This window comes from Eretmochelys imbricata, chromosome 1 (genome assembly GCF_965152235.1).
Source record: "Eretmochelys imbricata isolate rEreImb1 chromosome 1, rEreImb1.hap1, whole genome shotgun sequence".
Classification (NCBI taxonomy): domain Eukaryota; kingdom Metazoa; phylum Chordata; order Testudines; family Cheloniidae; genus Eretmochelys; species Eretmochelys imbricata.
The window spans coordinates 76,919,648-76,945,999 of NC_135572.1; the positions used below are offsets into that span (position 1 = coordinate 76,919,648).

A 26,352-nucleotide genomic window follows, 5' to 3' on the forward strand; every position below is an offset into this window, starting at 1 on the left:
TTAAATAAATACGAATCAATTGGAAAGAGAGAGAATTGAAAACAACTTTAAAATATTTAATTATTGTTTTCCATAAGCAAGAGGGTGTTTTGTTTTGTTTTTCAAATTAACCAGTTAGTAATTCCATTTTGCACTATGTGATTAAATCTGCAATTTATCTACTTTACTTTACCTTACTTACTACTACTTGCAGAGAAAGGTATTATTCAACATGAATAAAGGAGGCAGGATCTGGCCTTTGAAATATATTGGCACATCTACTATTCCTTCAAAGTTATTACTGTTTGCTTCAACACAAGTTAACATGAATAGCTTTAAAGCCAGCATATTCCCTAACTGATTATTTTCTTTGGGGGTATATGAACTATAAACCTTAAGGGTAAGATTTACAAAAGCACTCAGTGTTGGCTTAACTCTGTTCCCTTTGAAGTCAAATGCAAAACTTCCATTGACATAACAAGAGCAGAGTTAAGCCAACACTGAGAACTTTTGAAAAATCCCACCCAAACTCTTCTCCCTTAATAAAATTCATGCAACAACTCTGAAGTCAAAAAGCTGTACTGACATACAGAAACTGAGGGTGGGTCAATTTTGGCCTTTAATCTACATTGTATATGGAACTGTACGAGTATAAATATAATAAAGATAGATCAAGAATCACAGTCTTCCACCTTTGTTGTAAGTAAGTAACAGTGGAGAAAGCTTGCAATTTTGGATGAGAGAATAGTTAGCCAAGTAGAGAAAGTACAGAGAGATTACAAAAGAGAAAATAATGGAAAAAAATAAAGAGGGAATGTACAAAAGGGTATAAGAAAAATCATGGATAAAAATGAGCAAAGCAGAGTTACAATACAAACCTCAACATATCTGGAGTAAATGTATGGTAATTCTTTTCTGAAGGTTAATATCCAGGGGTGCTATTCATATTTCAATTCTATACTGCATATAAAGTACTTTGGGGGAAATTGTGGAGGTTGAATTTAAAAGATCTTTGCAAGATCATTTGTTTGTCTCTACAGGCGCACTTGGAATTTTATTTATTTTTAGCTTCCAAGTTGTATTTTTAAAAATCTCATTATTTTTATTTTAAAAGCACATATTTAGGTGTATAGTATGCAGATTTTAATATGACAAAAATTCTGTTTTAATAATATTCTATCTACTACTAGCAGAAAAAGGAACCTTTTTTAAAAAGAAAAACGTATGCATTATGAAATATTTGAATTTCTTATTTTACTTGGTTGTTCCCTGTCTTACCTTCAAATAGCCATATCATCAGTTAAGTAGATATTACAACAAGCTAATTGATCCACTTAAGGGGAACTGAGATATTATTAGAAAATGGAATTAATTAAAAACCTCATTTAAAATCTCAAATTATTCAGGATGCTATTTACTCCTGTACCAAGGGTCAGCAAAGGAGTTATACACCACTTAAATCCTACCTAAACCCTAAGAGTAGGGATTAATTGTGATTTATGTGATCTACTGGCCCTGAGATGGCCCTGTGCACAGGGTGAGTTTCACTTTAACCTGCTAGTTATCTGTTCCTACAACTAGTAAAACAGAAGGAAACTACTTGCAATTGGTGTACATTTGGTAGTTGAGCTGAAATAGTTTAATATTTATATAAATTTTCATTCAAATAATGGTAGGTTTTACTGTTTATATAGCTATGTCATACTGCAACTTCTCACCACTGTTGGCTGAAAAATGAAATAGCTTGACAAAAGAAAAAAGCTGGAATATACCAACTCTTTTTTGGATGGGGAAAAGAGTGGGAAAACACCAGACCATCACCTTTTCCCATTCTAAGTCCCAGTAAATGGTAGTACAATCACATAAAAACCCGGGGTTTATTCCTAAATTTAGCTTGTAGGATTCTAGTTTCATACCACCCTTAAAGACTGCTTGGCCTTGCCAGCTACTGAGACTAACTGTAATTCAAGAGCCAAATGTTTGTGTGGAGCTTACACTCAGACATTTGCAACTGCCTTCACACTAGCACAGAGAAGAGCACAAAGATCAAACCAGCATCTATGCCTTGATTGGAAAGTTGGTTCATGCTATCACATACTCAGGAAACAGTGACATCCATGTTGGGTCAGGTCACTCAGTGACAGAGTGACATTATCACTGCAGCTCTTTACCAAAGGGCACGTCTTTAAACCACACGTAACTAAGCCTAATGTTATACACTTGGCAACCCAAGTGGTCTCAAAGGTTTCCATTCTGACCAAATGCTAAACACTCTTGTCTGCAGCCAGAATTGCCTTCCAAGCAAATAAAGGCAAACCAGGTCAGAATCATTCTGAACGGTTACGAACTATGTAACTTCTGTAATCGAACTACACACTTTTTTCCGAATAGATCTGCATTGGTCCAGAGAAAAAGATTGTTCTCTACCAGTAGGCCCATTCCCCACAGCTCCTCTGCCTCCTTGAATGCCATGATCTCTGGGATCCTCACCCTCCATTAGGTTTTAAACTGATTCAACTGAGCAATTAGAAAATACCAAACTCAACACTATTGCTGACTCAAAAGCGTGATATCGCTATATTACTGTAATTGATCAACCTTAACGGGAAGCACACAAGGGTCTAGTATATTTTCTATACAGAATTCATTAGCTCATGATGGTCTAATATTGTCTTATTCTACTAGCATACATTTCTAATCCATCCCTTACTTGCAATGACTTTCAGTAATAAAATGGAAGGCTTTTATGCAGCTAGAATCAGGCCAAGTTGAATGTGTGGTTTTGAAAAAAAGAAAATGTAATGACATTTTTATCCCCCTTGTCTATCTGCAATGAGGTTTCTGTCAAATTAGGTCAAAACATTTTCCATTGCCGAGTCATGTTTCATCTGTTAAATGATGTAATAGAATAGAAGTAGCTGTCTTCCAGGGGTTCTACATGCAGAAGATGCATAAAGCATTTAATGTGACCAGAACCCACATGCTTGATTTGAATACAAGATTAAGATAGATTTATGAGACATATCCTTGGACTCATGTTTTTTGCAACAAAGTCCCAATGGGGCTAAAAAGCTTGCTCTTCTTTCTGCATTGAGTTTGTGCTAATTCTTAGGATATGATTTCAGTGCAACCTCTGATTCCCAACTCTGACAGGGAGGGACAGTCCAAAGTTACTGAAACAAGCATTGTGTTCTTGTTGTTTTTTTTTTTCCATTTACTTCCCCACAGACTGTAGAGAAGCAGCTTAATCATTTTGAACGAGAAAGAGTGCTGAAATATTCAGACCTTTCAACCTTTCCTCTTTACTTTAATAAGAACTAATTCCCTCTCCTTGTTTAACCACATGTCTAAAAGGGAAAGCCAGGACCCCTTTGAAGATAAGATCTTGACAGAAAAACATCACATTATATCTACTTCTCCTTTTAATAAAACCAAAGTTGAAAAAGTAACTGAATGTGCTGTGATGGTTCCACAGTCAAACCCCTCTGTGTTTCATGAAAACTGTTCTCATATCCCTTGTGCTCCTTATGAAGAGCTAGCCCTGGGTGCTTCCAATTCTGCAGCTCTGCAGTACACATTCTCAAGAACAGTACCTGAACTTACTACTGTATGTTTATACATTTGCTCCTACAACAGACTGATTTTTTCTTGTTCACTGACTGTGAACAGTTTCTAATGACTGGACAGGGCATAAATCCTTAATCTTTCCCATTTTCAAATGTTCTCAACTTTGTGATCAACAGAGTATTCACTATGAAAATCCTTTTTTTCACAGAGTTATCAGTCTTGTTGTCTGATAGAAAAATAAACATTTCACAGTCAGTAAAATCCAAAGCTGTGCAGAAAAAGTCACGGTTGCTTGATGACTACGATGCAGGCACCAGCTCTTCCAATATTTAGGGAAGCCATCTGCATAACAAAAAAGATTAAAATTAACAGAAAGTCTCGCAAGAAATGGCAGAAGTATTGTGGCACATATTATTCAGGAACTGTCAACATTAATAGCAGCTGAACTACCAAAAGTATACAGAACTCACTGATACCGTAGTACTGTAATTTTCTAACTACTTGCTTTTACCATACAGTACTTAGTTAAAAGTATAAGCAGGATAGGGATGCAGTATGGTTTTATGATTAGGCACTAGACTGTGACTCAACAGGTTGGGTTTGGTTCTTGGCTTTGCCATTTATTTTCTATGTAATTTTGGGCAATTTTTTGTCTGTTTTGTTGTAAATTCTTTGGAGCAGGAATGATCTCTTGTTTGTACATTGTACAGAGCCCCAGATCTCATCTGGGAGCTATAGGTCCTACTATAATACAAATAATTAATTTTTTAAAACTAGCATTTTGGGTTTAGGGGATAGCTCCCTTCTTGATTACTTTTGATTAACTGCTTTTCTCTTATTCTTGCATCGTATATAAAATATTTCATGAAATATTTTCCATGGAACTGACTTGCTTTCAATTGTTTTTGAAAGACATTTAACACAGTGTATCAATGTTTACATTTCCCCACAGCTATCACAAACTGGTATCTGCAATACCACTGTCCATTTATACTTAGGATAGAAAGTGATCGGGCTACTGCTGTGGTATTTCCAAAAGTTACGTTTTACTGGCAATAACTGCTAGATACATTGATGACTCATAGCTTCTGCTACTATGTGCTTGCCACAAATTCTTGTAATAACACTATTTTGTCTCAATGATTTAAATGTTGTGGCATTTTAGGGTAACACTTGAGAGTCCAGTTGAGGACTTGTTCTGCCAGCTAAATTTATGTAATATACAAACCCCAACATCATGAGTATTCCGTGATGGAATACGGTGCTATGCAATATGAGTAAGATGGCAGAATCAGCTTTATGACTAAATAGATAAAATAGACAAACAGCAGGAGAAAATAAGTGTTTTACAGATAGGGAACTGAGATACAGTGAGAATAAGTAATTTGCCCAGGGTCACAGAGGAAGTATGTCACAGCCTAGAATTAAAGACACATTTTGACTCTTAGTCCAGTACCTCAACAGCAAGACCATCTTATCTTTCTTGATCATGAACTTTAGATTAGTCTTTGACACTAGAATTTTAAGGGACAATAATTACCAGGAAAGACATGACTCTACGTTCACTCTGATGGAACTAAACAATAGATTCCAAGGCCAGAATGGACCATTGTGGTAATCTAGTCTGACGTCCTGTATAACACAGGCCAAATGATAAGAACTACAGATGAAGGCCAGAACTGAAAAATGAGGAGTAGAAAGTATTTCATGAGACTTTTAAATTATATTTAAAATCTAAAATCATTATTTAAACATATTTTAATAAGCATCCTGGCACCTACAAGGTACTGAGAAAGCTAAAAGATTACACTGCAGTAAGAATAAGGAAAATTACCTTTGTACATGATTTTCCATAACGTTACTATTGTACATAACCAAACTATTACAATTTTAATCTTGGGGAACTATTGGTGTTATTACTTTTCCTGAGTGGACAATGAAGAGCATTGTTATACGTATAGTGCAGTATATATATTCCAATTATTCCTGTGTGGAGTTCATAACTATTATAACTCTTCAAAGGCCACTAAGGGTGAAATTGAAAGATGAGACACAAAGCCACAAAAAAGACCAGAATGTTAAAAGCTGAGGTGCTGATTTAGGTCAAAATCTCATCCTTCCCTAAGGAAATATGCTTTGTACTGGAGTCCTAGAGTAGAACTGTGGAGCCTTAAAATTCCACCTCTCCTGCAAGATAAATTCCAATGAACACCATTGACTTCCTGTAGTAAAGTCTCCCTTCCTCTGGGGCTAGAACATGTGGTTCCAGAAATCCTTCCTAAGGCCTGGAGCCAGGATATGAAAAGCTGCCACTCAGTCATTCTGGGTTGCTTTTGCAGCATTTGGGCTGTAGTAGGAAGTGTGACTTACTGTGTACTTCGTGGCCATGTTACATGCAAATGGCTGAAGGCAGGATTTTTCCTTCAGACTTTAAGACATGTTGTTATGACAAATCAAAACAATCTGCAATTCAGAGATAATGCTGATTCTCTGTTCCTTTTTACAGGAACACAGTAAAATCTATTCTCACCTCATTAATTAAGGACCATATTCTACTCCTTTTCCTCACGTCTATTATACTCAGCAAGTAATCCCATTCAGTGGAAAGATACTACACAGGATGAGGAAAGGTGGTAGAATTAAGTCCTAATGGATTTATGCCTGACATTCCCAAGAAGATTAGTGGGAAGTACCCACATAAATCTTGTATCCATCTATGGGAAAATAAAAACCATTTGGTATTTAATTTTGCTTGTTGACAATAAGATTTATTTTTAATTACACTAAAGGACACCGAAATCCTAAAGTGTATAGTTCAATACTTCTTTTATAATCTTTTAAAATCCAGAGCTAGAGAAGTGTCTGTGTACCGATATATGCAGAGGCACACATATTTATCAGATTACTAGACTGTGCGATACTTCGCTCATGCTTTCCATAGCAACTTGTGATGGGGACTTTTAACCAGGAAAAAGAATGACCAAGATAACTATATCAACAGTCACATAAATTGATTGTCCTCGGGTAAAATTAACCCACAATGCAGCGGGTTGAAGCAAGACTTCTGCAATACCTGATTCATTTGGTGAGGCTGCATGGGATTGGGGTTGGGGGCGAGGGGGTGAGAACAGTTGCTAAGCCTTCCATATTCTGGATACTGTGGAGGAAGTCTCCAGTCAGATCCCAAGCAGGCAGGAGTCAGATGTATAAAAGTCATGGTTACTGGTTTCAAAACCATGTGGCACAAGTGTTCCTAACTTGATTCCTGTTCCCTAGGCAAGTATAATGGGGCTGTAGCTTGCTATTTCAACCCATAAACAGAATTAGTTGCTGTAGAAGGGTGGGGCTGCCACGACAAGGCCTGTGGAAGATGAGGTGGTTCATTCATTGTTCCAGCACTGTCATAATGGCTACTCCAGAAAAACCTAAAAATCAGAGAGTTCTCTTATTCCTGACTTCTACAAAACCCAGTTGCTCATGCTTTTTATGGGGACTGGCACACCTTTATGCCTTTTAGAAAAAAATGTTTTTGCATGGGCCTGTCATATCACAGGATGCATAATCAATAAATCATACACTTGTGGTTTCATTAGCAATAGGTGATGACACAAAGAGACAGAGTGGTAAGAAACAGAGATTTTCAAAAATGTACTAGGAAGCCATTGCTATGTGTCTCCAAAATATTCCAGGCATTCCTAAACCACGCTAATCTATGTTCCTTCTGCCACATCTTAGTTCCACCCATCATACCACAGTTGTATATTCCACATGCCAAGTCACATTTTTTATATTTCAGCATTCAGCGAACTTCACAGTGTCCATTAAATGAAGGCTGTCATAAATATAAAGGGAAGGGTAAACACCTTTAAATCCCTCCTGACCAGAGGAAAAACCCTTTCACGTGTAAAGGGTTAAGAAGCTAAGATAACTTCACTGGCACCTGACCAAAATGACCAATGAGGAGACAAGATACTTTCAAGGCTGGTGCGGGGGGGAGGAACAAAGGGTCCTCTCTGTCTGTGGGATGCTTTTGCTGGGACCAGAGCAGGAATGTAGGTCAGAACTCCCGTAAAGAGTTAGTAAGCAATCTAGTTAGATATGCGTTAGATTCTGTTTTGTTTAAATGGCTGATAAAATAAGCTGTGCTGAATGGAATGTATATTCCTGTTTTTGTGTCTTTTTGTAACTTAAGGGTTTGCCTAGAGGGATTCTCTATGTTTTGAATCTGATTACCCTGTAAGGTATTTACCATCCTGATTTTACAGAGGTGATTCTTTTACTTTTTCTTTAATTAAAATTCTTCTTTTAAGAACCTGATTGCTTTTTCATTGTTCTTAAGATCCAAGGGTTTGGGTCTGTGTTCACCTATGCAAATTGGTGAGGATTTTTATCAAGCCTTTCCCGGGAAAGGGGGTGTAGGGCTTGGGGGGATTTTGGGGGGAAAGACATTTCCAAGCGGGCTCTTTCCCTGTTATATTTGTTAGACGCTTGGTGGTAGCACCAATAAAGTCCAGGGACAAAAGGTAAAATAGTCTGTACCTTGGGGAAGTTTTAACCTAAGCTGGTAAAAATAAGCTTAGGGGGTTTTTCATGAAGGTCCCCACATCTGTACCCTAGAGTTCAGAGTGGGGAAGGAACCTTGACAAAGGCAATGGAAGGAGAGAATGAATAGAAAACTCTACATGCTAAACAAAGTAAACAAACTGCTTTCCCAGCAAGAAATCTGCATGACATATTTGTCACCAAACGAAACAGCAGAGCCACTTTCAACAACTACAAATTCAATTTCAACCAATATACTGAAAATTCAGAATGAAAATAGCATTTCAATTGAAAATCAGACAGATTAAAAACGTTATTAAAAGCATAGCTAGATAATATTTTAGCAACTACTTTATCTGTCTCTTCTTGGTTTCATAAGAGAAACATTTTTCTTTTGTTTCTTCTGGGGAAACTCGTATCATAATAGTTGTTAAAATATTAGGAATAATTTTACAGCTATGGCAGTGTCAGCTACTTACTAATGTTAATGCATTGTGGAAAAAAATAAAATGAGTGTATAAGTACCTGCGTCCATTCATTAGTTTGAGGGTCATATGATTCCATAGTGTTCAGGTATGTCTGGCCATCATATCCACCCACTGCATATAATTTATCACCAAGAAGACAGACACCAACTGCATCTCGAGGCATACTCAAAGGAGCCACCATTGTCCAAGTATCAGTTTTTGGATCATATCTGAACAAAAAGAAAGGAAGCTGCAAGCTTAATGAAAACCTTGGTATTAGCTCATGTCCATCTTTACAAAAAATCTGTTCTCTTAAAAAACCTGTATACAAGCTTCTTATCTGAACAATCTTTTCAGCAGCAGAAAAAAAATAATGTGCTAGATTCAGATACTTCTATGTTGAATGGTAATTTATTCTGTGATTGTCCTTGGAGATGAATGGACTATTTACAGAGTAAGGTGTTGTTTAACATGACTAAGAATGGCACAATCTGGCCCTATGTAAATAAAACCAAACTAGTTAAACTGTTCTTCTATGGTATATTGGAAACTACTTTTCCTAAAATTAGATTGAACTCTACAGTAAGTTGATTAAAACCTGTCTGAGAAGTCAAGACATGTTTCTTGCTGTATTGTGCCACTGTTACTCATGTTAAGTAGCACTACTCTGTACCGGTAATACCATTGAGATCTATGACCCTACTCACATGGTAAGATACTAATCAGTATGATTAAGGGTGTCAGAAGTGGTCCCTCAGTGTTTATTAAAAAGTGAAAATGTATTTTTGCAATATAAATGGGATTGCTGTGCAGAACCTATCAAATCAGTCACACAACACTGATTACATCAGAATATAGGGCAAATTCCAGCAGTCCTTTTGCTATACTGTTTGGAAAGAGAAAGAAAGAAAGAAAGAAAGAAAGAAAGAAAGAAAGAAAGAAAGAAAGAAAGAAAGAAAGAAAGAAAGATCTAATGTAAAAAAAATGTAAGTAGTCTCTCTTCCAGTGTAATATGCCTGTTATTAGATTTTAAAGTGCTGGGTAAAATGTTCAAAAGTACCTAAGAATTTAGAAGCCTAAGTCGCACCAAAAGTCAATAAGAGCTAGGTTCATAATAAGTCACTTAGCCTCACAAAGATACTTAGATGTGATGTTTTTATCTTTTAGGTTCCTAGAAAATCACAGGAATACAGTGATTCACAGAGCCTGAGTGACAGGTTTCAGAGTGATAGCCGTGTTAGTCTGTATCAGCAAAAACAAGAAGAAGTCCTTGTGGCACTTTAGAGACTAACAACTTTATTTGGGTATAAACTTTCGTGAGCTAGCTTAATCCCTTAATCTCATCAGGCAGATGAGGCAGAGGAGGACTTGAACTGGGTCTTCCACATACCAGGTGACTTCCATAACTATTGGGCTAGACATTATGAGAGAGAGCCGCTGCCACCACCCTGTTTTGTGTGAACTCACTTGAGGGGCCCAATCCAGTAGGCAGCCACTGAGCATGCCTACTGGATTGGGTCCCACATGCAAGTTAGGCAACTTATCTTTACCTGACTTGCAAATCATTGTGAAGCTTAGATGGGAGATAGGTGCCTGGACTCCTGAAGTGGGGCAGTGTGCACATGCCCAGAGTCAGACATACAGGCACCTAGGGAACCTTTTATTGAAAAAAATCTTAGGTGCCGAATGAGTTTAGACACCTACAGAGTTCAATGGGAGTTTTGTGAATTGCAGTAGTGCCTAAATCTGGAACTCGGGCATCTAAGCACAGACTTAAGTGCCTAAGAACTTTTGTGAATCTAGGCCTTAGGCACTTCTGAAAAGTGTATCCACTTTTATTATCTATGCCATTACTTTCATTTGGCTAGATGTTTCTTTCACTTGCCTTTAGTATGCTATGACAGACATTTTGGCACAGCCTGCTCACACCTGCTTTAATCAAATCTCCATTTTCTTCACAAAGGTTGTCAAAAGACACACTTGATTTTTTTTTAAATGAGATTTATCCAAATCTGATGACATCAGCTTTGATGCTAGGAAATGATGTTAAATCCTAATCAGTAGAAACTGTGAATCAGACTTCCAATTTCAACTATCCCAATTTTGGTATGTATGTAAGGGCATTTCCCAATCAATCTGATAGTTTTGGAGAAAAACAAAAGCTATATTTCTTTGCATGTCTTTCCCAAATCTTCTGCAGCTGGAAGTAATACTGCATATTTATTAGTAGTAGTATTTTATTAGAAGTGTAATAAAAATACTCAGTATTTTTCAGTTACAAATTATATTATTTGGGGGTTATTTTGACCAATTTTTTAAATAGCATTTACTCCCAAATAGGTGATGTTCAGGATTTAGTTGGGGATTGGTCCTGCTTTGAGCAGGGGGTTGGAATAGATGACCTCCTGAGGTCCCTTCCATCCCTGATATCCTATGATTCTATGATTCTATATAAGGCTGTTAAAAATATGAGCAAAAGCTCAGTAGCCTCTCTCCTTGCCCTAACCTTGAAAGCTTAAAATTTATTAGTTTCTATATTCAGGAATTTTTATTGCATCCCCTCTCACCCTGGAGCACATGCAGTTACTACAAAGATGAAATGTACAACTGTTTTTCACAGAAGATTGTAAGAAAATGTAAGCATTTTCCAGGCAATTACAAATAGGGAGCTCTTTTTTCAGTTGTGTTTTGTTGACAGAATTGAGTTCTAAGCATTCTATTTAGCCCCTGGTTACCTGTTTATAAAACAAAACACAGTGATGTTATTTATATTTAGCTTGTCTGTTTTTTCAGCTACTTACCTTGACCCTTGCAATCAGAAAGAGAATACTGTATCATAGAGTCTATTAAAGTTTATTGCCCTCTGGGAGGTGAAGACACAATGCACGCTTGGTAAAGCTGGTTGTAAAATGAACATTAGCTAGAGGCATATGGTGCTTTTGGAGGAAAAGTCATACAGTCTTTGACAAAATCCATTCAGAATTAACATTTTTTGGCTTTACCATATGTGTATTTCCCCTTCCAGGTCTTCAGACATTATTGTAATCTGCACCTCCCTCTCCCCCCATAATTTACAACAATTAGGATAAAACTGGGAGTTATAATAGAATTCCTGGTCTTTAGTCAAAACATTCAGTCCTTTAAAAAAGATGGAGGAGGAAAAATGCATGATAGTAATATTTTAATTCTCAGCTAGACAGTACAAAAACCTGCTCACTTTACTTATCTGAGTAGTCCCAGGGAAGTCAATAGGATTAATAAAGTCAGTAATGTGTGTAGATGTTAGCCCTAACTATATGTTTAGGTTTAGAGACCAATTTAATCAAGGTGAAAGTAAAGACAATTAAATCTTTTAACACCCAATTAGGAGAACATTATTATGAACTGCAAAGCAGTTAAGAAGGCACTAAAACCCTGCTGTTAAAATATTTAAGAAAGATTTCACAAATTGCCATCTTTTAGGTACAGTATATGGGCTCTGGCACTATCTAAGTTACGTCCTTCTTTGAAAATATATTTAACTGAGGATGACAGTATAGATGGGAAGAAGATGTGGATGAAGCTTTTTTTTAAACAACTGACAAAATCATCCAAAGCAGAGGGCTTGGAGGTAACGGAGTACTTCAACTACCCAGACATCTCTTGGGAAAATAATACAGCAGGGCATAGATTATTCAACAAATTCTTGGACTGCACTGGGACAACTTTTTTATTACAGAATGTGGAGAAAGCAACTACAGGAGAGGCTGCTCTAGATTTGATTCTGACAAACAGGGAGGAACTGGTTGAGGGTTTGAAGATGGAAGGAAGCTTGGGTGAAAGTGATCATGAAATGACAGAGCTCATGATTCTAAGGAAAGGTAGGAGGGAAAACAGCAAAATAAGGACTATGGCAGACTTTAGCAAACTCAGAAAATTGTTAGGTAAATGGGAAACAAACCTATGGGGAAAAGAGTTCAGGGGAGTTGGCAGTTTTTTAAAGAGACATTATTAAAGGCACAAGAGCAAACTATCCCAATGAGTGGGAAAGATAGGAAGTATGGTAAGAAACTACCCTTGCTTAACCAGGAGATCTTGAATGACCTATAACTCAAAAAAATAGTCATACCAAAAAAATCATGCATGTAGGGCATGTAGAACAAAACTAGATATGTTAAGGCACAAAATTAAATTAAACAAGATAAGGACATAAAGAACAACAAGAAAACCTTTTACAAGTACATTAGAAGTAAGGGGAAAACCAAGGACAGAGTAGGCCCAATGCTCAATGAGGAAGGAAAGACAATAAAAGTAAACATAGCAATGGCTGAAGTGTTAAATGCCTTTTATTATTTCAGTTTTCATCAAAATGGTTACTAGTGCTCACATGACTAATATGGTGAACATCCATGCAAATGGGGTAGGGTCTGAGGCTAAAATAGGGAAAGAACAAGTTAAGAATTACTTAGACAAGTTAGATGTCTTCCAGTTGAAAGGGCCTAACAAAATATATCCTAGAATATTTAAAGAATTGGCTGAAGAGATCTCTGAGACACTAGCAATGATCTTTGAGAACTTATGGAGAATGGAAAAATACTCAAGGAATGGAAAAGAGCAAATATAGTACCCACTTATAAAAAGGAGTATAAGGACAATCCAGAAAATTACAGACCAGTCACCTTAACTTCAGTACCCAGAAAGAACAATGGAGCAAATAATCAATCAATTTGTAAGCACCTATAAGGTAAGTAACAGTTAACATGGATTTGTCAAGAAAAAAACAAGTCAAACCAACCTAATATCCTTGGGTAAGAAGCCTTGTGATGGGAGGAAGAAGTAGATGCAATATATTTTGACTTTAGAAAGGCTCTTGATCCTGTCTCACATGACCTTCTCAAAAGCAAACAAGAGATACATAGCCTAGATGAGCCTAATGTAAGATGGATGAGAAACTGTATTCAACGGGTAGTTATCAGTGGTTCAGTCAAGGAGGAAGGGCATAGTGAGTGAAATTCTTCAGGGATGTATCCTGGGTTTGGTTCTATTCAATGTCTTCATATGTGATTTGGATAATGGCATACAGAGTACACTTATGAAGTTTGTGGATGAGATCAAGGGGAGGGGATTCAAGCACCTTGGAGGACAAATTAGAATTCAAAATGCTCTTGACAAACTGAAGAAATGCTCTGAACTAAATAGGATGAAATTCAGTAAGGACAAATGCAATGTAATACACTTGGATCTGGGGGTTATAGTTGATCACAAACTAAATGTGAATCAACACTGTAATACTATTGCAAAAAAAGCGAAAATCATTCTGAGATGCAGAAGTGCTATAAACAAGACATGAGAAGGAATTCTTCCACTCTACTCAGCATTGATAAGGCCTCAACTGGAGTACTGTGTCCAGTTCTGAGCACCACACTTCGGGGAAGATATGGACAAATTGGAAAAAGTCCAGATAATAAACAAAATTTATTAAAGGTCTGGAAAACATGACCTAAGAAAAGATTTTAAAATGGATTGTTTAGTCTAGAGACGAAAAGACTGCGGGAGACATGACAACAGGCTTCAAGTACATAAAAGCTTGTTACAAAGAAGTAGGTGATAAATTGTCATCCTTATCCATCGAGGACACGACAAGGAGCAATGGTTTTAAATTTCAGCAAGGGAGATTTAGGCTAGACATTAAGAAAAATGTCCTAACTGTAACGGTAGTTAAGCACTGGAACATATTATATAGGGAGGATGTAAAATCTCCATCATTGGTGTTTTTTTAAGAAAAAGTTAGACAAACACATATCAGAAATGGTCTAGATAATACTTAATGCTGCTTCATGTGGGGGACTGGACTAGATGACCTATTGAGATCCCTCCCAGTCCTACATTTCTATGATTTTGAGATTCTATGTGTCGATGCCTTTGTGTCTACAAAAACCTAGAATCAAGTCTTGTTCAGGTTATATATGCAAATAAGTTTGGTGTATGAATATCAGTTTTTAGTCAATAAAAGTCCAGGACTACAAGAATGGAGATGTTTCAGAGTAGCAGCCGTGTTAGTCTGTATCCGCAAAAAGAAAAGGAGTACTTGTGGCACCTTAGAATTTGTTAGTCTATAAGGTCCCACAAATACTCCTTTTCTTTTTATGATTGGAGATGTTGCAGGTCACAGTTATGTGGAGAAGATTCTAGAATACCTGTTTACAATATGCCTGGCTCAAAGCAGTGCTCTAAATCCCTCACTTTCATGTGCACTAAATTAAGGCACAACTTTTTTTTGGTATGGGTTTATTTAACATAAACAGTACATGTATGTGAAATGACATAAAATACTATTATGTGCCCATTTTTTTTTAAAAAAGGAAAAGTGAATTAAAATTAACAGAGATTAGGTTGTGTCATATTTCAACACAAAAAAGCAAGCAATACAATTTGTTTCCTTAACTTCTCTCATGATGCCTGGTTATTAGATAAGAGTAACATTTTATATAAAGTGCCAAATTCAAACCTTAGCTATATGCTTACGTTCCCATTGATTTCAGTGAGGGGAAAATTCAACCCAGAAACAAGGGAGTAATCAAAAATCATATGTGGCTGAAAAAGAAATGCATTTCACACTCTTCTTTTTTTCAAATTCCAAAGTAACACTGCTCCTATATGACAACCAATACAGATGTTGGAAAAGCAAAAAGTGTTCTATCTGTTTCGCTCTCTATGTTTTTATAATTCATGAGCCTCAGGTAAATCTAGGGTTTCATGTCCATGTCCACTTCTAAAGATTTTGATTAACCTTCTCCTTGGAAAGAAGTGGCAACTTTAACTCTGTATGTTCCCACTTTCCTCTTTAGTCCTCCCTTTTAGCATTATAACTTTTGCATACCTTTGATATGTTAATTTTCTTAATTTTTTTTAATAATGTAACTAAAACCTCAATTAAATGTAGAAGCCTATCTGAAAATCACAGGCAGGATAGATCTTAATAGCTTCAATAGTGCCCTGGTGTCCTATTAATCTCTCTTGATTCACAGAATATTTCCTTGTGCAATGCAAAGTACAGGTTATATACTGTAAATACAGAGTCAGGCAATAACAGTCCTGCTGAAGGAACCACCATGGTGCAGTGTGCATCAGAATTACTTAAAGAGCTTTCTTTTATTACTTGCCTGATGATAATTTAAAAATTGCTAAATCTAGCTAAATCTAATTTGGTATTACAGGTTAGCTTACATGCTGAGCTCTTGTTTCTCCAATAAGAAAATATTTCTGCCTTAGGTACAGAAGTTTCCAGTGGAAATGTGAACAGACCTTAGATCTGCTTCTCTGTTAGTGTGCTACTAATGAAACAAAACAACGCAAGTGTTGTTTTCTATAAGCCCACTTTTGTATGATAGTTGTTATGGTAATATATGATATTTATCTTACTAAAGTAGTTACATATGGTTAATAACATTTTTTAGTTCATTTGTCATTTAGTAAAAAAAACCCAACAAACCTTAACTCTTAACTCTTACAATTTTTAGGATACAAACAATTGTAACCTGTCTTGCATTCCAAAACAGCACATGTAATTGTACACTAAATGGATACCTTTCTACATAGTCAAGCAGTCGGGAACAGTGGTTAGAAGCAGGAGCATCATGGCCTCCAACTGCATAGAGAAAGCCATCACATGTGGCCACACCTACGCCTCCTCTTCTCTTACACATCGGAGCACACATATTCCATTTATTTGTGTGAGGATCATAATACTCCATTGAACTCAAACACGAACTTCCATCGCGACCTCCGACTGAATATAACCTAAAAAAAAAAGCCAAAACACGGAAATTTCAGTGCAACAAGAACTTCAATTAGCAAAACTATAAACAGAGAGGCTTTGTTTGCTTTTCTCATCTGTTGTCTGAAATGAAAGGCTACAGAATATGTTTCATCAAATTTCAAGCTCACAAAAGTATAACACACTGGGAAATACGTTGATGTTAGTACTATTGTCAAATTCACATTCTTCTTTGTGTTCTGCCAACACTCAGTGGAATGGTAGTTATTTCCTGACTAGTCATTTGGGAATAGGTGGTTTAATTCTCAGATCAAAATGCATACTACTTTATTCTGGCTCATGAGCCAGAAATCTCAGGATAACTTACTTCTCATACGATTTCCAAACCACAGAAGCAGGGTTGCTGCACAGTTGCCCACCATAAGTGGAGGGAAGGTTAAAAAAAGCAAGGAAAAGTGTAGGTGCTCAGTCACTCTACGTAATCTGAGTCAAATAAGAACCTGGATAAACAGAGCAATGGGTGAAAATGGGTGCAGATGAGGACAGAAATAATCTGTACAAATTTTAGAATTGCAGTTTTAGAACATAAATGGATGGAAAATGGATTTTTGAAATCATAGAAAAATATATTATTCAAGCTACTGTGTATAATTTAGAAGAGGAAAAAGCAAATTATCCCGTCAGAAAGCAGAAGCAATATCACCATCTTCCCATACACAGTCTATCCACAATTTTCTTGGCTGTCCTCCTGTTCTCTGCCCTTGAATTCTAGTCTCAAAGGGCTCCAGAATAGGATTCCCTTCATCCAGCCTTCACATACACCCATACCATATCAGCCTCCTCTCTTGTGGCTTCTCTCTGATGCAGCAAACCTTGGTATCATTCCTCATTCCATACATGGCCCAGCAATGGTCTTCTCAAGTGCCTCTCTTTGGTCTCTGATTCTAACAGAAGAGCTCGTCTTACCATAGTTTTGTGTCGTTGTCCCGTAAGTAGTTTCTGCATTTGTTGATCACAAATCACTCCACTTATCTTGTACCAGACTTCCCCACAGTCAGCAGCCTTCCCTGAAGTTTACTGTTGATTTGTCCATTTGTCACTAACTTGCCCCTCAGGAACTTAAACACAGAAACATGATTTAGGAACTGACCCTAATTGTTGATATTCAACTGTCTTGGTTCCACGGGAGTCCCCATGTGACTTCTGTCTTTTCTTTGCTCATTTTGAGACCATAGTTTGTTAGTTCCCTGTTCCAGGCATGACTTGTCTGAACCAAGTATTCCTCACTATCAGCCATTAGCACAACATTGTCTACAAAATTTAACTCTGTACCATCTTCCATTTGGAATTGCTTGCTTATGAAGCCCATCACAATTATGAATAGTAATGGATAAGCACTGATCCTTGATGGAGCCCAACCTTCACCTCAAAACCCTCCATTGCACCTAAGGGCATCCGTACCTTTGTCATGGAACCATCCTACAAAACCATCATCATCTGGACAAGGTCGTCCAGTACCCCACAGAATTGCAGTGGAGGCCTCAGCAGTCACTGAGGTACTTTGTCAAATGTTTTCTCCAAATTGAGGAAAGCTTCTTTTCCATCAACTGTTTATTGATTGGCGTATAATCTGTCATCCTTTTCCCTTTTCTAAAACAAAAGCACTCCTTTCCTAAAAGGGGCTCCACTATTCAACAAATTTGACTATGAATGATTCTCTCTAACAGTTTCATGCAGTGGGACAGCATTAATTACTTGGTACTTTGAATAGTCTTGTATGCCACCTTTTGTTTGTATACAGGTACCAGTATAGACTTTCCCCATTCTTCTGGAATTTTCTACTCTTTCCAAACTGTGTCCATCAATGTCTCTCAATTCTTTGATCATACCTGCCATGACTTCATCTGGACCTGCTGATTTTCCAGGTGCCATTTTCAGAAATGCAGCCTTAACATCTGCTTCTAACAGGCCATTGCTTATCAGTTCACACAACAGTAGCTTGGCATATAAAGGGTTCTTCTCACTAAGTAGACCCTCACAGTATTTTTGCCTCCTGTTATGTACCATGTTTCTTGTTACAAGCAGTCTGCCCCTGGATCCCTTACAAATGGCATCTTCCATCTTCCCTCCTTTTGCTTCTTGTCCATTTATATCACATATATTTTCTGTCTGGCAAGCTGAGGACGGTTGTTCAACTCATTATACAGCTCACCTAAAGTTAGGTTTCTCACCATTCTGACTGCTTGCTTTGCTGATCCCTTGGAGACTCTGTAGGCAACAACTGCTTCTTCTTATGGGTTACTTTCCATCACCTTTATGACTTTTTCCTTATTTCTTACTCCTTTCTGCACTTCCTCATTCCACCAGCAGTTTTCACAAGATATCCTCACTGTGGAGCTTAAATCTGAGGTGCAGAGCATAATTTGGCTCATTATATCTTAAATGTAGATATCTAAAAACTACGGTAAAGTCCTAGTTTGTTTTCATAGGCTTCTAATTTAATCTGTGGGGATTCTGATCTATGTAATATGCCTAAGGGATAGTTTCAGGAAATGACACATGCAGGTACTGTTTGTTGATTTTCCTTCAATGGCATATATGATGAATGTATCAGCAAGGGCTGATTTATGTGTGGAAGTCCCAGAAAAACTCTAAAATCTATTTTCAAATTCCAATTATGAAAATGCTGTTGAATTGTGTTTCAGTTCTGCTTGTAACTATTGTAGGCAAATGAAAATAATTTCCATCCTTATAATGGTTCCTAAGATGACATGATTCTGATTTCATTTTTCCAGTGTTACCCATACTGCATATATTTTTATATGAATCATTTCCCAGTCTGCTGCCTTTTCTACAGTGTCCACAGATTAACTAATAGAAATGCAGGCTATTTTAAAGTCCAAGCATTGAGCAATTTAGGATGCAAAAGTTTCCTGCTGTGAAACAATTATTCATTTGGAAGCTTTTATTGTTCTAAACACTCCGTGAATTCCGAGCTCATTAAATGTCCATTTACTGTTATGTTTCTTTGGCACTGAAGCTGATGTCCAGAACAAGGAAGCACAATTCTACCACTAATCTTTAGTGAGTCCATGGAACTTTACGATATTGCCTCATAGACACCCTTGTACGGTAACACAAGTAGGCAAGGGAATCAGGCTACATTGATATGTCATGTGAAGTGGATGTCAAATCAAGCAACAAAGCAAAAGAATAAAGTAATTCTCTTACAAGAATGCCTGCAAACTCAGTCTTAAGACACCTACCTTTTCATCTGATTTCTATTGTTCATGATAACTGAAGTCTGGGGTCACTATAAACTGATGCTCCCTGCACGGCTAATATGTGCAATGCATTATACAATAGTTCTGCTAAGGTTTGCATGGGGGAAATTCCATTTTGAAACTGAAATGCATAATATAGATCTGTACTAATGCATTCGCTCCCAATCTTTAATTCCATCATTGTAGCAAAACTATATTATAGTGAGCAACAATAGGTCACAAAACACTTTCCACTACAGCCCTGTTTTCATATGCAAGACATAGATGTCTACCTGATATGCAGGCAAATGGGATACTAGGCTTTAAATATCAGAACCAAGATTTTCAAAGGTGGGAGTCAAAAATTAATGTGAAATCGGTGTTCCTTTAAAGTTCTACTTATAATGCTCCACTCTGGCTATGTCTAAACAGCTCAGCTAACAGTTCTATGAATGCTTGATTGTGTATGACTCTGTCCTGACTTGGAGAAGGGGGTAGAGAGAGCAAAAGAAACAACTCCCGTTCTTTTTGTGAACTCCAGTATCTTCATCTGCTAAGTTTATTTATCTTGTGCTCATCTCCATGCTATCGAAGCGTCCCTGGGTCCCTGGGCACAATCACAGTCATTGTAGCTATAGAGCTAGCCTCCCAAGATATTACTGAGGAGAGGACTGAGGTTTTGGCTCTGTTCCTTCTTTGCATAATCTGGGTAGGTGAATGCATACTAAATTCTGATAAAGGGTAGTACTCTGGCCAAAAAAGGGTGATAATAGTGGCCAAACAATAAGAAAAAATGCTATTTGCAAATATTTTATTAAAAACAGTTTATAAAATTCAAAAATATTCATGAATTATTTTCTCAGCTTTATAGGATGAAAATATATACAGCCATCTTCACATTATCACTAGTTTGTATTTTGGTAGCACTCAGATACTCTAGCAAAAGTTAAGGTTCCTTTGTGCTATACACAGTACAGAGTCATATTCAGTTTCTGCCCCAAAGAATTTATAATCGAAGTACATAAAACTGACAAAGTAAGTGTTATTATCCTCACTTTACAGATGGAGAACTGAGGCACAAAGTGAGTTAGTCACAGAGGAAGTCAGTCGTGAAATTAATATCTGATATCCTGTGTCTGAGTCCAATGCCTTAACCACAAGATGATACCATACTTGCAGCCAGTCATATATGCACAGTAGGTATATGTGTCCAAACACACACACATGCACACAGATTGGGTAGCTATTTACTATATCCTTGGATTGTGAAATATGGATTAAGGGCTTCTAATTGTAAAAAAGAGTTTCCTCTGAATACAATTTGTTAATGGATCCTTGAGAAGGTCTATTTATTCTCACTCTGTTAAGTATGCTTTAAACTGTTCTGTATTGGCTCATGATGATTTTTATCCTTTTGGGTGAGTTTATATTTTACAAATACTTTTTGAGACTTATTCATGCTTTGCTGTGTTTGCCTCTCCCTCTGTATTTTATTTGCAAGCATCCAATACAATACAATACAAAGGAACCAATACAAAGGAAATTTTAGAAAAAAAATAGCCAGAATCAAATACTACAAATCTGTCAGCAGTCTGATTTGCAGGAAATAGAGGATAAATTATATTTAAAAGTTATTTTCATCAATAATTGCTTAAAAAAGCAAATATATCTATTAAATCTAACTGTGCAATTAAACATCTAATTATGCTCAAAATGCAACTGCACCTTAACTAGATGGCTATGCCTCTAGCTTGACTCATTTGTTTCTGTTCTCTCATTATGGGATGCTCAGCTCTTATGCGCCACCTGTTACAGTGCACGCAAGCACATCTATCTGCCTGCCTAGTTATGCCAGATATTGAGGGCACAATAGGGCACACAAATTCTGCCCTGTGCTATGTGGATGCATAATGGGAGAAAAGGGATCAGGAAGCCTCTTGAATTGCCAAATAGCAGCAGGGAGAAATTGCTTTCTACCACTGCAACTGACTGCTGCACCACCAAAGAGCAGCCAGCTTTGGGTCAGGTATATGTACCTTGTCCCCCAGCACATAGGCTCCAGTATGTGGCAGCTGTTAAACAATGGAAAACATTGTTCTTGTGTAAAAACCTTGTATTGAGCCAACCTGCCCTGAGCCATTTTGCCCTGCAGTGCCTGGCTGGCTGGTAATGCTTTACACAGAATAGAAATGCAGGATTTTTCACTTAATACGCATACTATTCTGCTAGAGTAAATATGTATTTAGCTGGATAAAATGTTAGAATTAAGCACTGAAATTATTATTTTATTGTCAAATCACAATCTCAAAGCTTCACTGACAAAATCAGTAATGAAACCACAGAGACAAGGAGGCAAACCAGAGAGTCCTATTATTTCAAGGGTAAGAATGACAGGGCTGAAATCCCCATATTCAGAACGGATCAGATGCAACTGGATGGGAGAGACATATTATTTTTAAGCTTCTAAATGGATAAAATAAACAAGTGAAACAGGGAAAAAACCAATACATATATAGAACTATAACTAATTAATTGACAACAGATTCAATCCTAACTCAGACAACACGTTCATCATTTCCACAGAAGCTTTGCCTGAGAGAGACAGCAGGATTAGTTCCTAAAACAGCAGACACACTTCAGTCAGTAGAAGTTACAGGTTAATGGTTTTCTTGAAGGTTCCCATAGTTATTAGTCAAGTCACCCTGAAGAAGAATTACTTGCTTTGAAATTTCCCTTTGAAGCAGGGTCATGCTGCCAGTATTTTAACAAGGGGCTCCCACACAAGCATTTTCCGCTAGCCTGTGATATACCCGGTGTCTCAGGGGCGCCTCTGTTTGCAGAAAAGAAGGGTGAGGAATGAGGAAATCTATTAATTTGTTTTCCCATTTAAACAGACAATCAATCCTCAAGGGAGGCAATACCAGTGCAAACATATTTAATTGCATTTGCTAGGGGGGGAAATCGACTTTGTTTCTTTAAGAATTGCAGTATAGGTACCATAACACTGTTTGGTCAACTCATATCATTTGAAGCTGGGCCTGTGTGTGAAGACCTTGTAGAGGAAGAACCGGGTCCTTTGGAATCTCTCCCTGGGAAATTTTACAGAAATACTTGCCATTTTGTCCACTCCAAAGGGAAAGCATTAGCTCTTCAAAAGGATTTTTTAATAAGCTGAAGGGATAAATTGTGTCTGGCATGGATGATTAAGCAATATCCCAGAGCATGGGTGAACTCCATCAGAGGAAGGGAAATTATCCCAACTTGCTCTTCAATATCACGACAGAATTTTAACAAAGGGCTCCCAGGAGTTCCCCAGGATTTCTATGCAGCATATCACTGCTTTGATGTCTTCTATTCAGTGTCCGGGTAAGGTTAGAGAAGAAGACTTCACTTTCAAAATTCTGTTGTTTTTAATCTCTGCTGAAATACCCATTGGGACTGATTGCTTCAATGGGTTTCAAAACTTCTTGTTTTGGTGCAATCACAAATAAAAACGAGATGCTTTTTAGTTACCTTTGATTAAATGGTGAAACAGCTACCTTCATTATTCATTAAATCATGTACCAAATGAATTCAGACTCCGTTCAGACTATAGTTGACTCCAGCTATTAATGTTTGTTATGCCTTGCATCAGTATGGCCAGAATTTTCACAAAGTGCTCAGCACCCATAATCAGGGCCAGATTTTCAAAGATTTCGGCTCCCATTTAGGTACCGAAATAAGCAGCCATATGAGAGCTTGGCATGATGGGTATGTCATAAATATAAAGGGAAGGGTAAACCCCTTTGAAATCCCTCCTGGCCAGGGGAAAGCTCCTCTCACCTGTAAAGGGTTAAGAAGCTAAAGGTAACCTCGCTGGCACCTGACCAAAATTACCAATGAGGAGACAAGATACTTTCAAAAGCTGGGAGGAGGGAGAGAAACAAAGGGGTCTGTGTGTCTGTCTATATGCTGGTTTCTGTCAGGGATAGACCAGGAATGGAGTCTTAGAACTTTTAGTAAGTAATCTAGCTAGGTATGTGTTAGATTATGATTTCTTTAAATGGCTGAGAAAAGAATTGTGCTGAATAGAATAACTATTTCTGTCTGTGTATCTTTTTTGTAACTTAAGGTTTTGCCTAGAGGGGTTCTCTATGTTTTTGAATCTAATTACCCTGTAAGATATCTACCATCCTGATTTTACAGGGGGGATTTCTTCATTTCTATTTACTTCTATTTTTTATTAAAAGTCTTCTTGTAAGAAACTGAATGCTTTTTCATTGTTCTCAGATCCAAGGGTTTGGGTCTGTGGTCACCTGTGCAAATTGGTGAGGCTTTTTATCCAACATTTCCCAGGAAAGGGGGGGTGCAAGTGTTGGGAGGATTGTTCATTGTTCTTAAGATCCAAGGGTCTGGGTCTGTAGTCACCTAGGCAAATTGGTGAGGCTTTTTACCAAACCTTGTCCAGGAAGTGGGGTGCAAGGTTTTGGGAAGTATTTTGGGGGGAAGGACGCGTCCAAACAGCTCTTCCCCAGTAACCAGTATTAGTTTGGTGGTGGTAGCGGCCAGTCCAAGGACAACGGGTGGAATATTTTGTACCTTGGGGAAGTTTTGACCTAAGCTGGTGAAGATAAGCTTAGGAGGTTTTTCATGCAGGTCTCCACATCTGTACCCTAGAGTTCAGAGTGGGGGAGGAACCTTGACATGGTGGCATAGTGGTGGGATTAACCTGAAATCATTTTGAGATCCAGTTGAGATTTTTTGAACTAGAAATACAGATTTTAAAAAGGAATTTTTTTTTTCCTTTGGAAAGGAAGTCCAGAAAGCAGCTGAAACTGAAAGCAGCTTGTTTTTTCTCTGCTTTGTGGCCAAGCAGAGACAAAAGGGGATTATCTTTGTGAATTGCAGGTTTTCTTTGCCTGGAGGCAGGGTACTTAACTCCTGCAGGGAAATTCACAGTCTTCCAACCCAGAGTTTTATTTTCTTTTCTTCCTAAAAGTAAATAGGGGGTGTGTGTTCTACCCATTTGCTTTTCCTTTGGGCTGGGTAAGCAGGTTTCCAAGTAGTTGGAGGTTTTTTGCTTTAATTTGGGCCCAGAGCAGAGACAAGGGAATTGTCTTTTTCTGTAGGCTGACAATCACTATCAGAGAATAGGTATTCTATTCCAGCACAGCAAAATTTTACAGCCAAGTTTTGTTTGTTTATTTCTAAACCTCGGGTGTAAAGTTAGTTAAAAACAGAGAGGTTAGAATGACCAAATCTGCAGCTCGACTACAGCTGGAATTAGCCAAATTTCAGGCTGAGGAAAAACAAAGGGAACATGAAAGACAGATAGAACTCATGCGGCTGAAGAAGGAGGAGAAGGAAGAAGAGAGGAAGCATGTGGAGGAGGAGAAGGAAAAAGAGAGGAAGCATGTGGAGGAGGTGGAGAGGATAAAGGCCCAGCAGAATATACCAACAAACCCTAGCAATCCTTCTCCAGGTACCACTTCCCATCCCAGAAAGTTCCCCACCTACAAGGCAGGTGATGATACTGAGGCCTTCTTAGAAAACTTCGAAAGGGCCTGCTTTGGGTACAACATCTCTACTGACCAATACATGGTAGAGCTGAGGCCGCAGCTCAGTGGACCCTTAGCTGAGGTGGCAGCTGAAATGCCTAAAGAACACATGAACAAGTATGAACTCTTTAAATCCAAGGCGAGAGTCAGAATGGGGATAACACCCGAGCAGTCTCGTCGGAGGTTCAGAGCCCTAAGGTTGAAACCGGACATGTCATTTACCCGACATGCCTACCACATTGTGAAACATTGGGATGCCTGGATATCAGGAGCAAGTGTTGAATCTCCAGAAAATTTGCCCTTCCTAATGCAAATGGAACAATTCTGAGAGGGTGTTCCTGAGGAAATAGAAAGATACATCCTAGATGGGAAACCCAAAACTGTAATCGAGGCAGGAGAGATTGGAGCCAGATGGGTGGAGGTGGCAGAGAAGAAGAAAACTGGTCGCAGTTGGAGTGGAGACCAGAAGGGACCACCCCAGACCACACCCTATTACGGGGGGCCGCCCAAGGCCCCACCTACCTCCCAAAGAACCCTCCAGACCCCTTATCGTCCCGCCACCCCGTTCTCCAGCAACCCTCCTCGCCCCAGTGACCCGTCAGCTGGACGATGTTTTAAATGTAACGAGCTGGGGCATGTAAAGGCCAACTGCCCCAAGAACCCCAACAGATTACAGTTCATTGCACCGGAATCACACCAGAGGTCCACAGGCCCAGATACCTCCCAGATACCCTTGGAGCGGAGGGAAACTGTGAGTGTGGGCGGGAAGAAGGTCACCGCGTGGAGGGACACCGGAGCACAAGTGTCAGCTATCCATGCTTCCTTGGTGGACCCCAATTTAATCAACCCAGAGATCCAAGTGACGATTCAACCCTTCAAGTCCAACTCTTTCAATTTGCCTACAGCCAAGTTGCCTGTCCAGTACAAGGGCTGGTCAGGAATGTGGACTTTTGCAGTCTATGATGATTATCCCATCCCCATGCTGTTGGGGGAAGACTTGGCCAATCATGTGAAGCAGGCCAAGAGGGTGGGAACGGTCACCCGCAGCCAGGCTAAACAAGCCGTGAGGCCTAGCTCTGTTCCGGAAACTTCTATCAGGACCCGGTCAGAGGTGATGGACCCGGACCCCAGGCCAATGTCTGCAACAGCAGTAGTGGATCCAGTCCCAGAGACCCAGACGGAACCAGTCCCAGAACTGGAACCAGCCGAACAACCAACACCAGACTCCGTGTCAGCACTGA

General features: G+C 38.3%; 1 protein-coding gene across 2 annotated transcripts in view; it reads right to left on the reverse strand.

Annotated features, from left to right (window-relative positions):
* Window positions 1–3,828: 3,828 nt before the first annotated feature.
* Window positions 3,829–26,352, reverse strand: part of KLHL1 (kelch like family member 1) — a 456,335-nt gene continuing 433,811 nt past the window's right edge. For both annotated transcript variants that reach the window (XM_077806888.1, XM_077806880.1), the window contains 3 exons: window positions 16,122–16,334; window positions 8,614–8,785; window positions 3,829–3,888 (listed from right to left, as the gene is read on the reverse strand). In XM_077806888.1, the coding sequence (XP_077663014.1) occupies window positions 3,829–3,888; window positions 8,614–8,785; window positions 16,122–16,334 (445 nt within the window). The remainder of the gene's footprint in view (window positions 3,889–8,613; window positions 8,786–16,121; window positions 16,335–26,352) is intronic.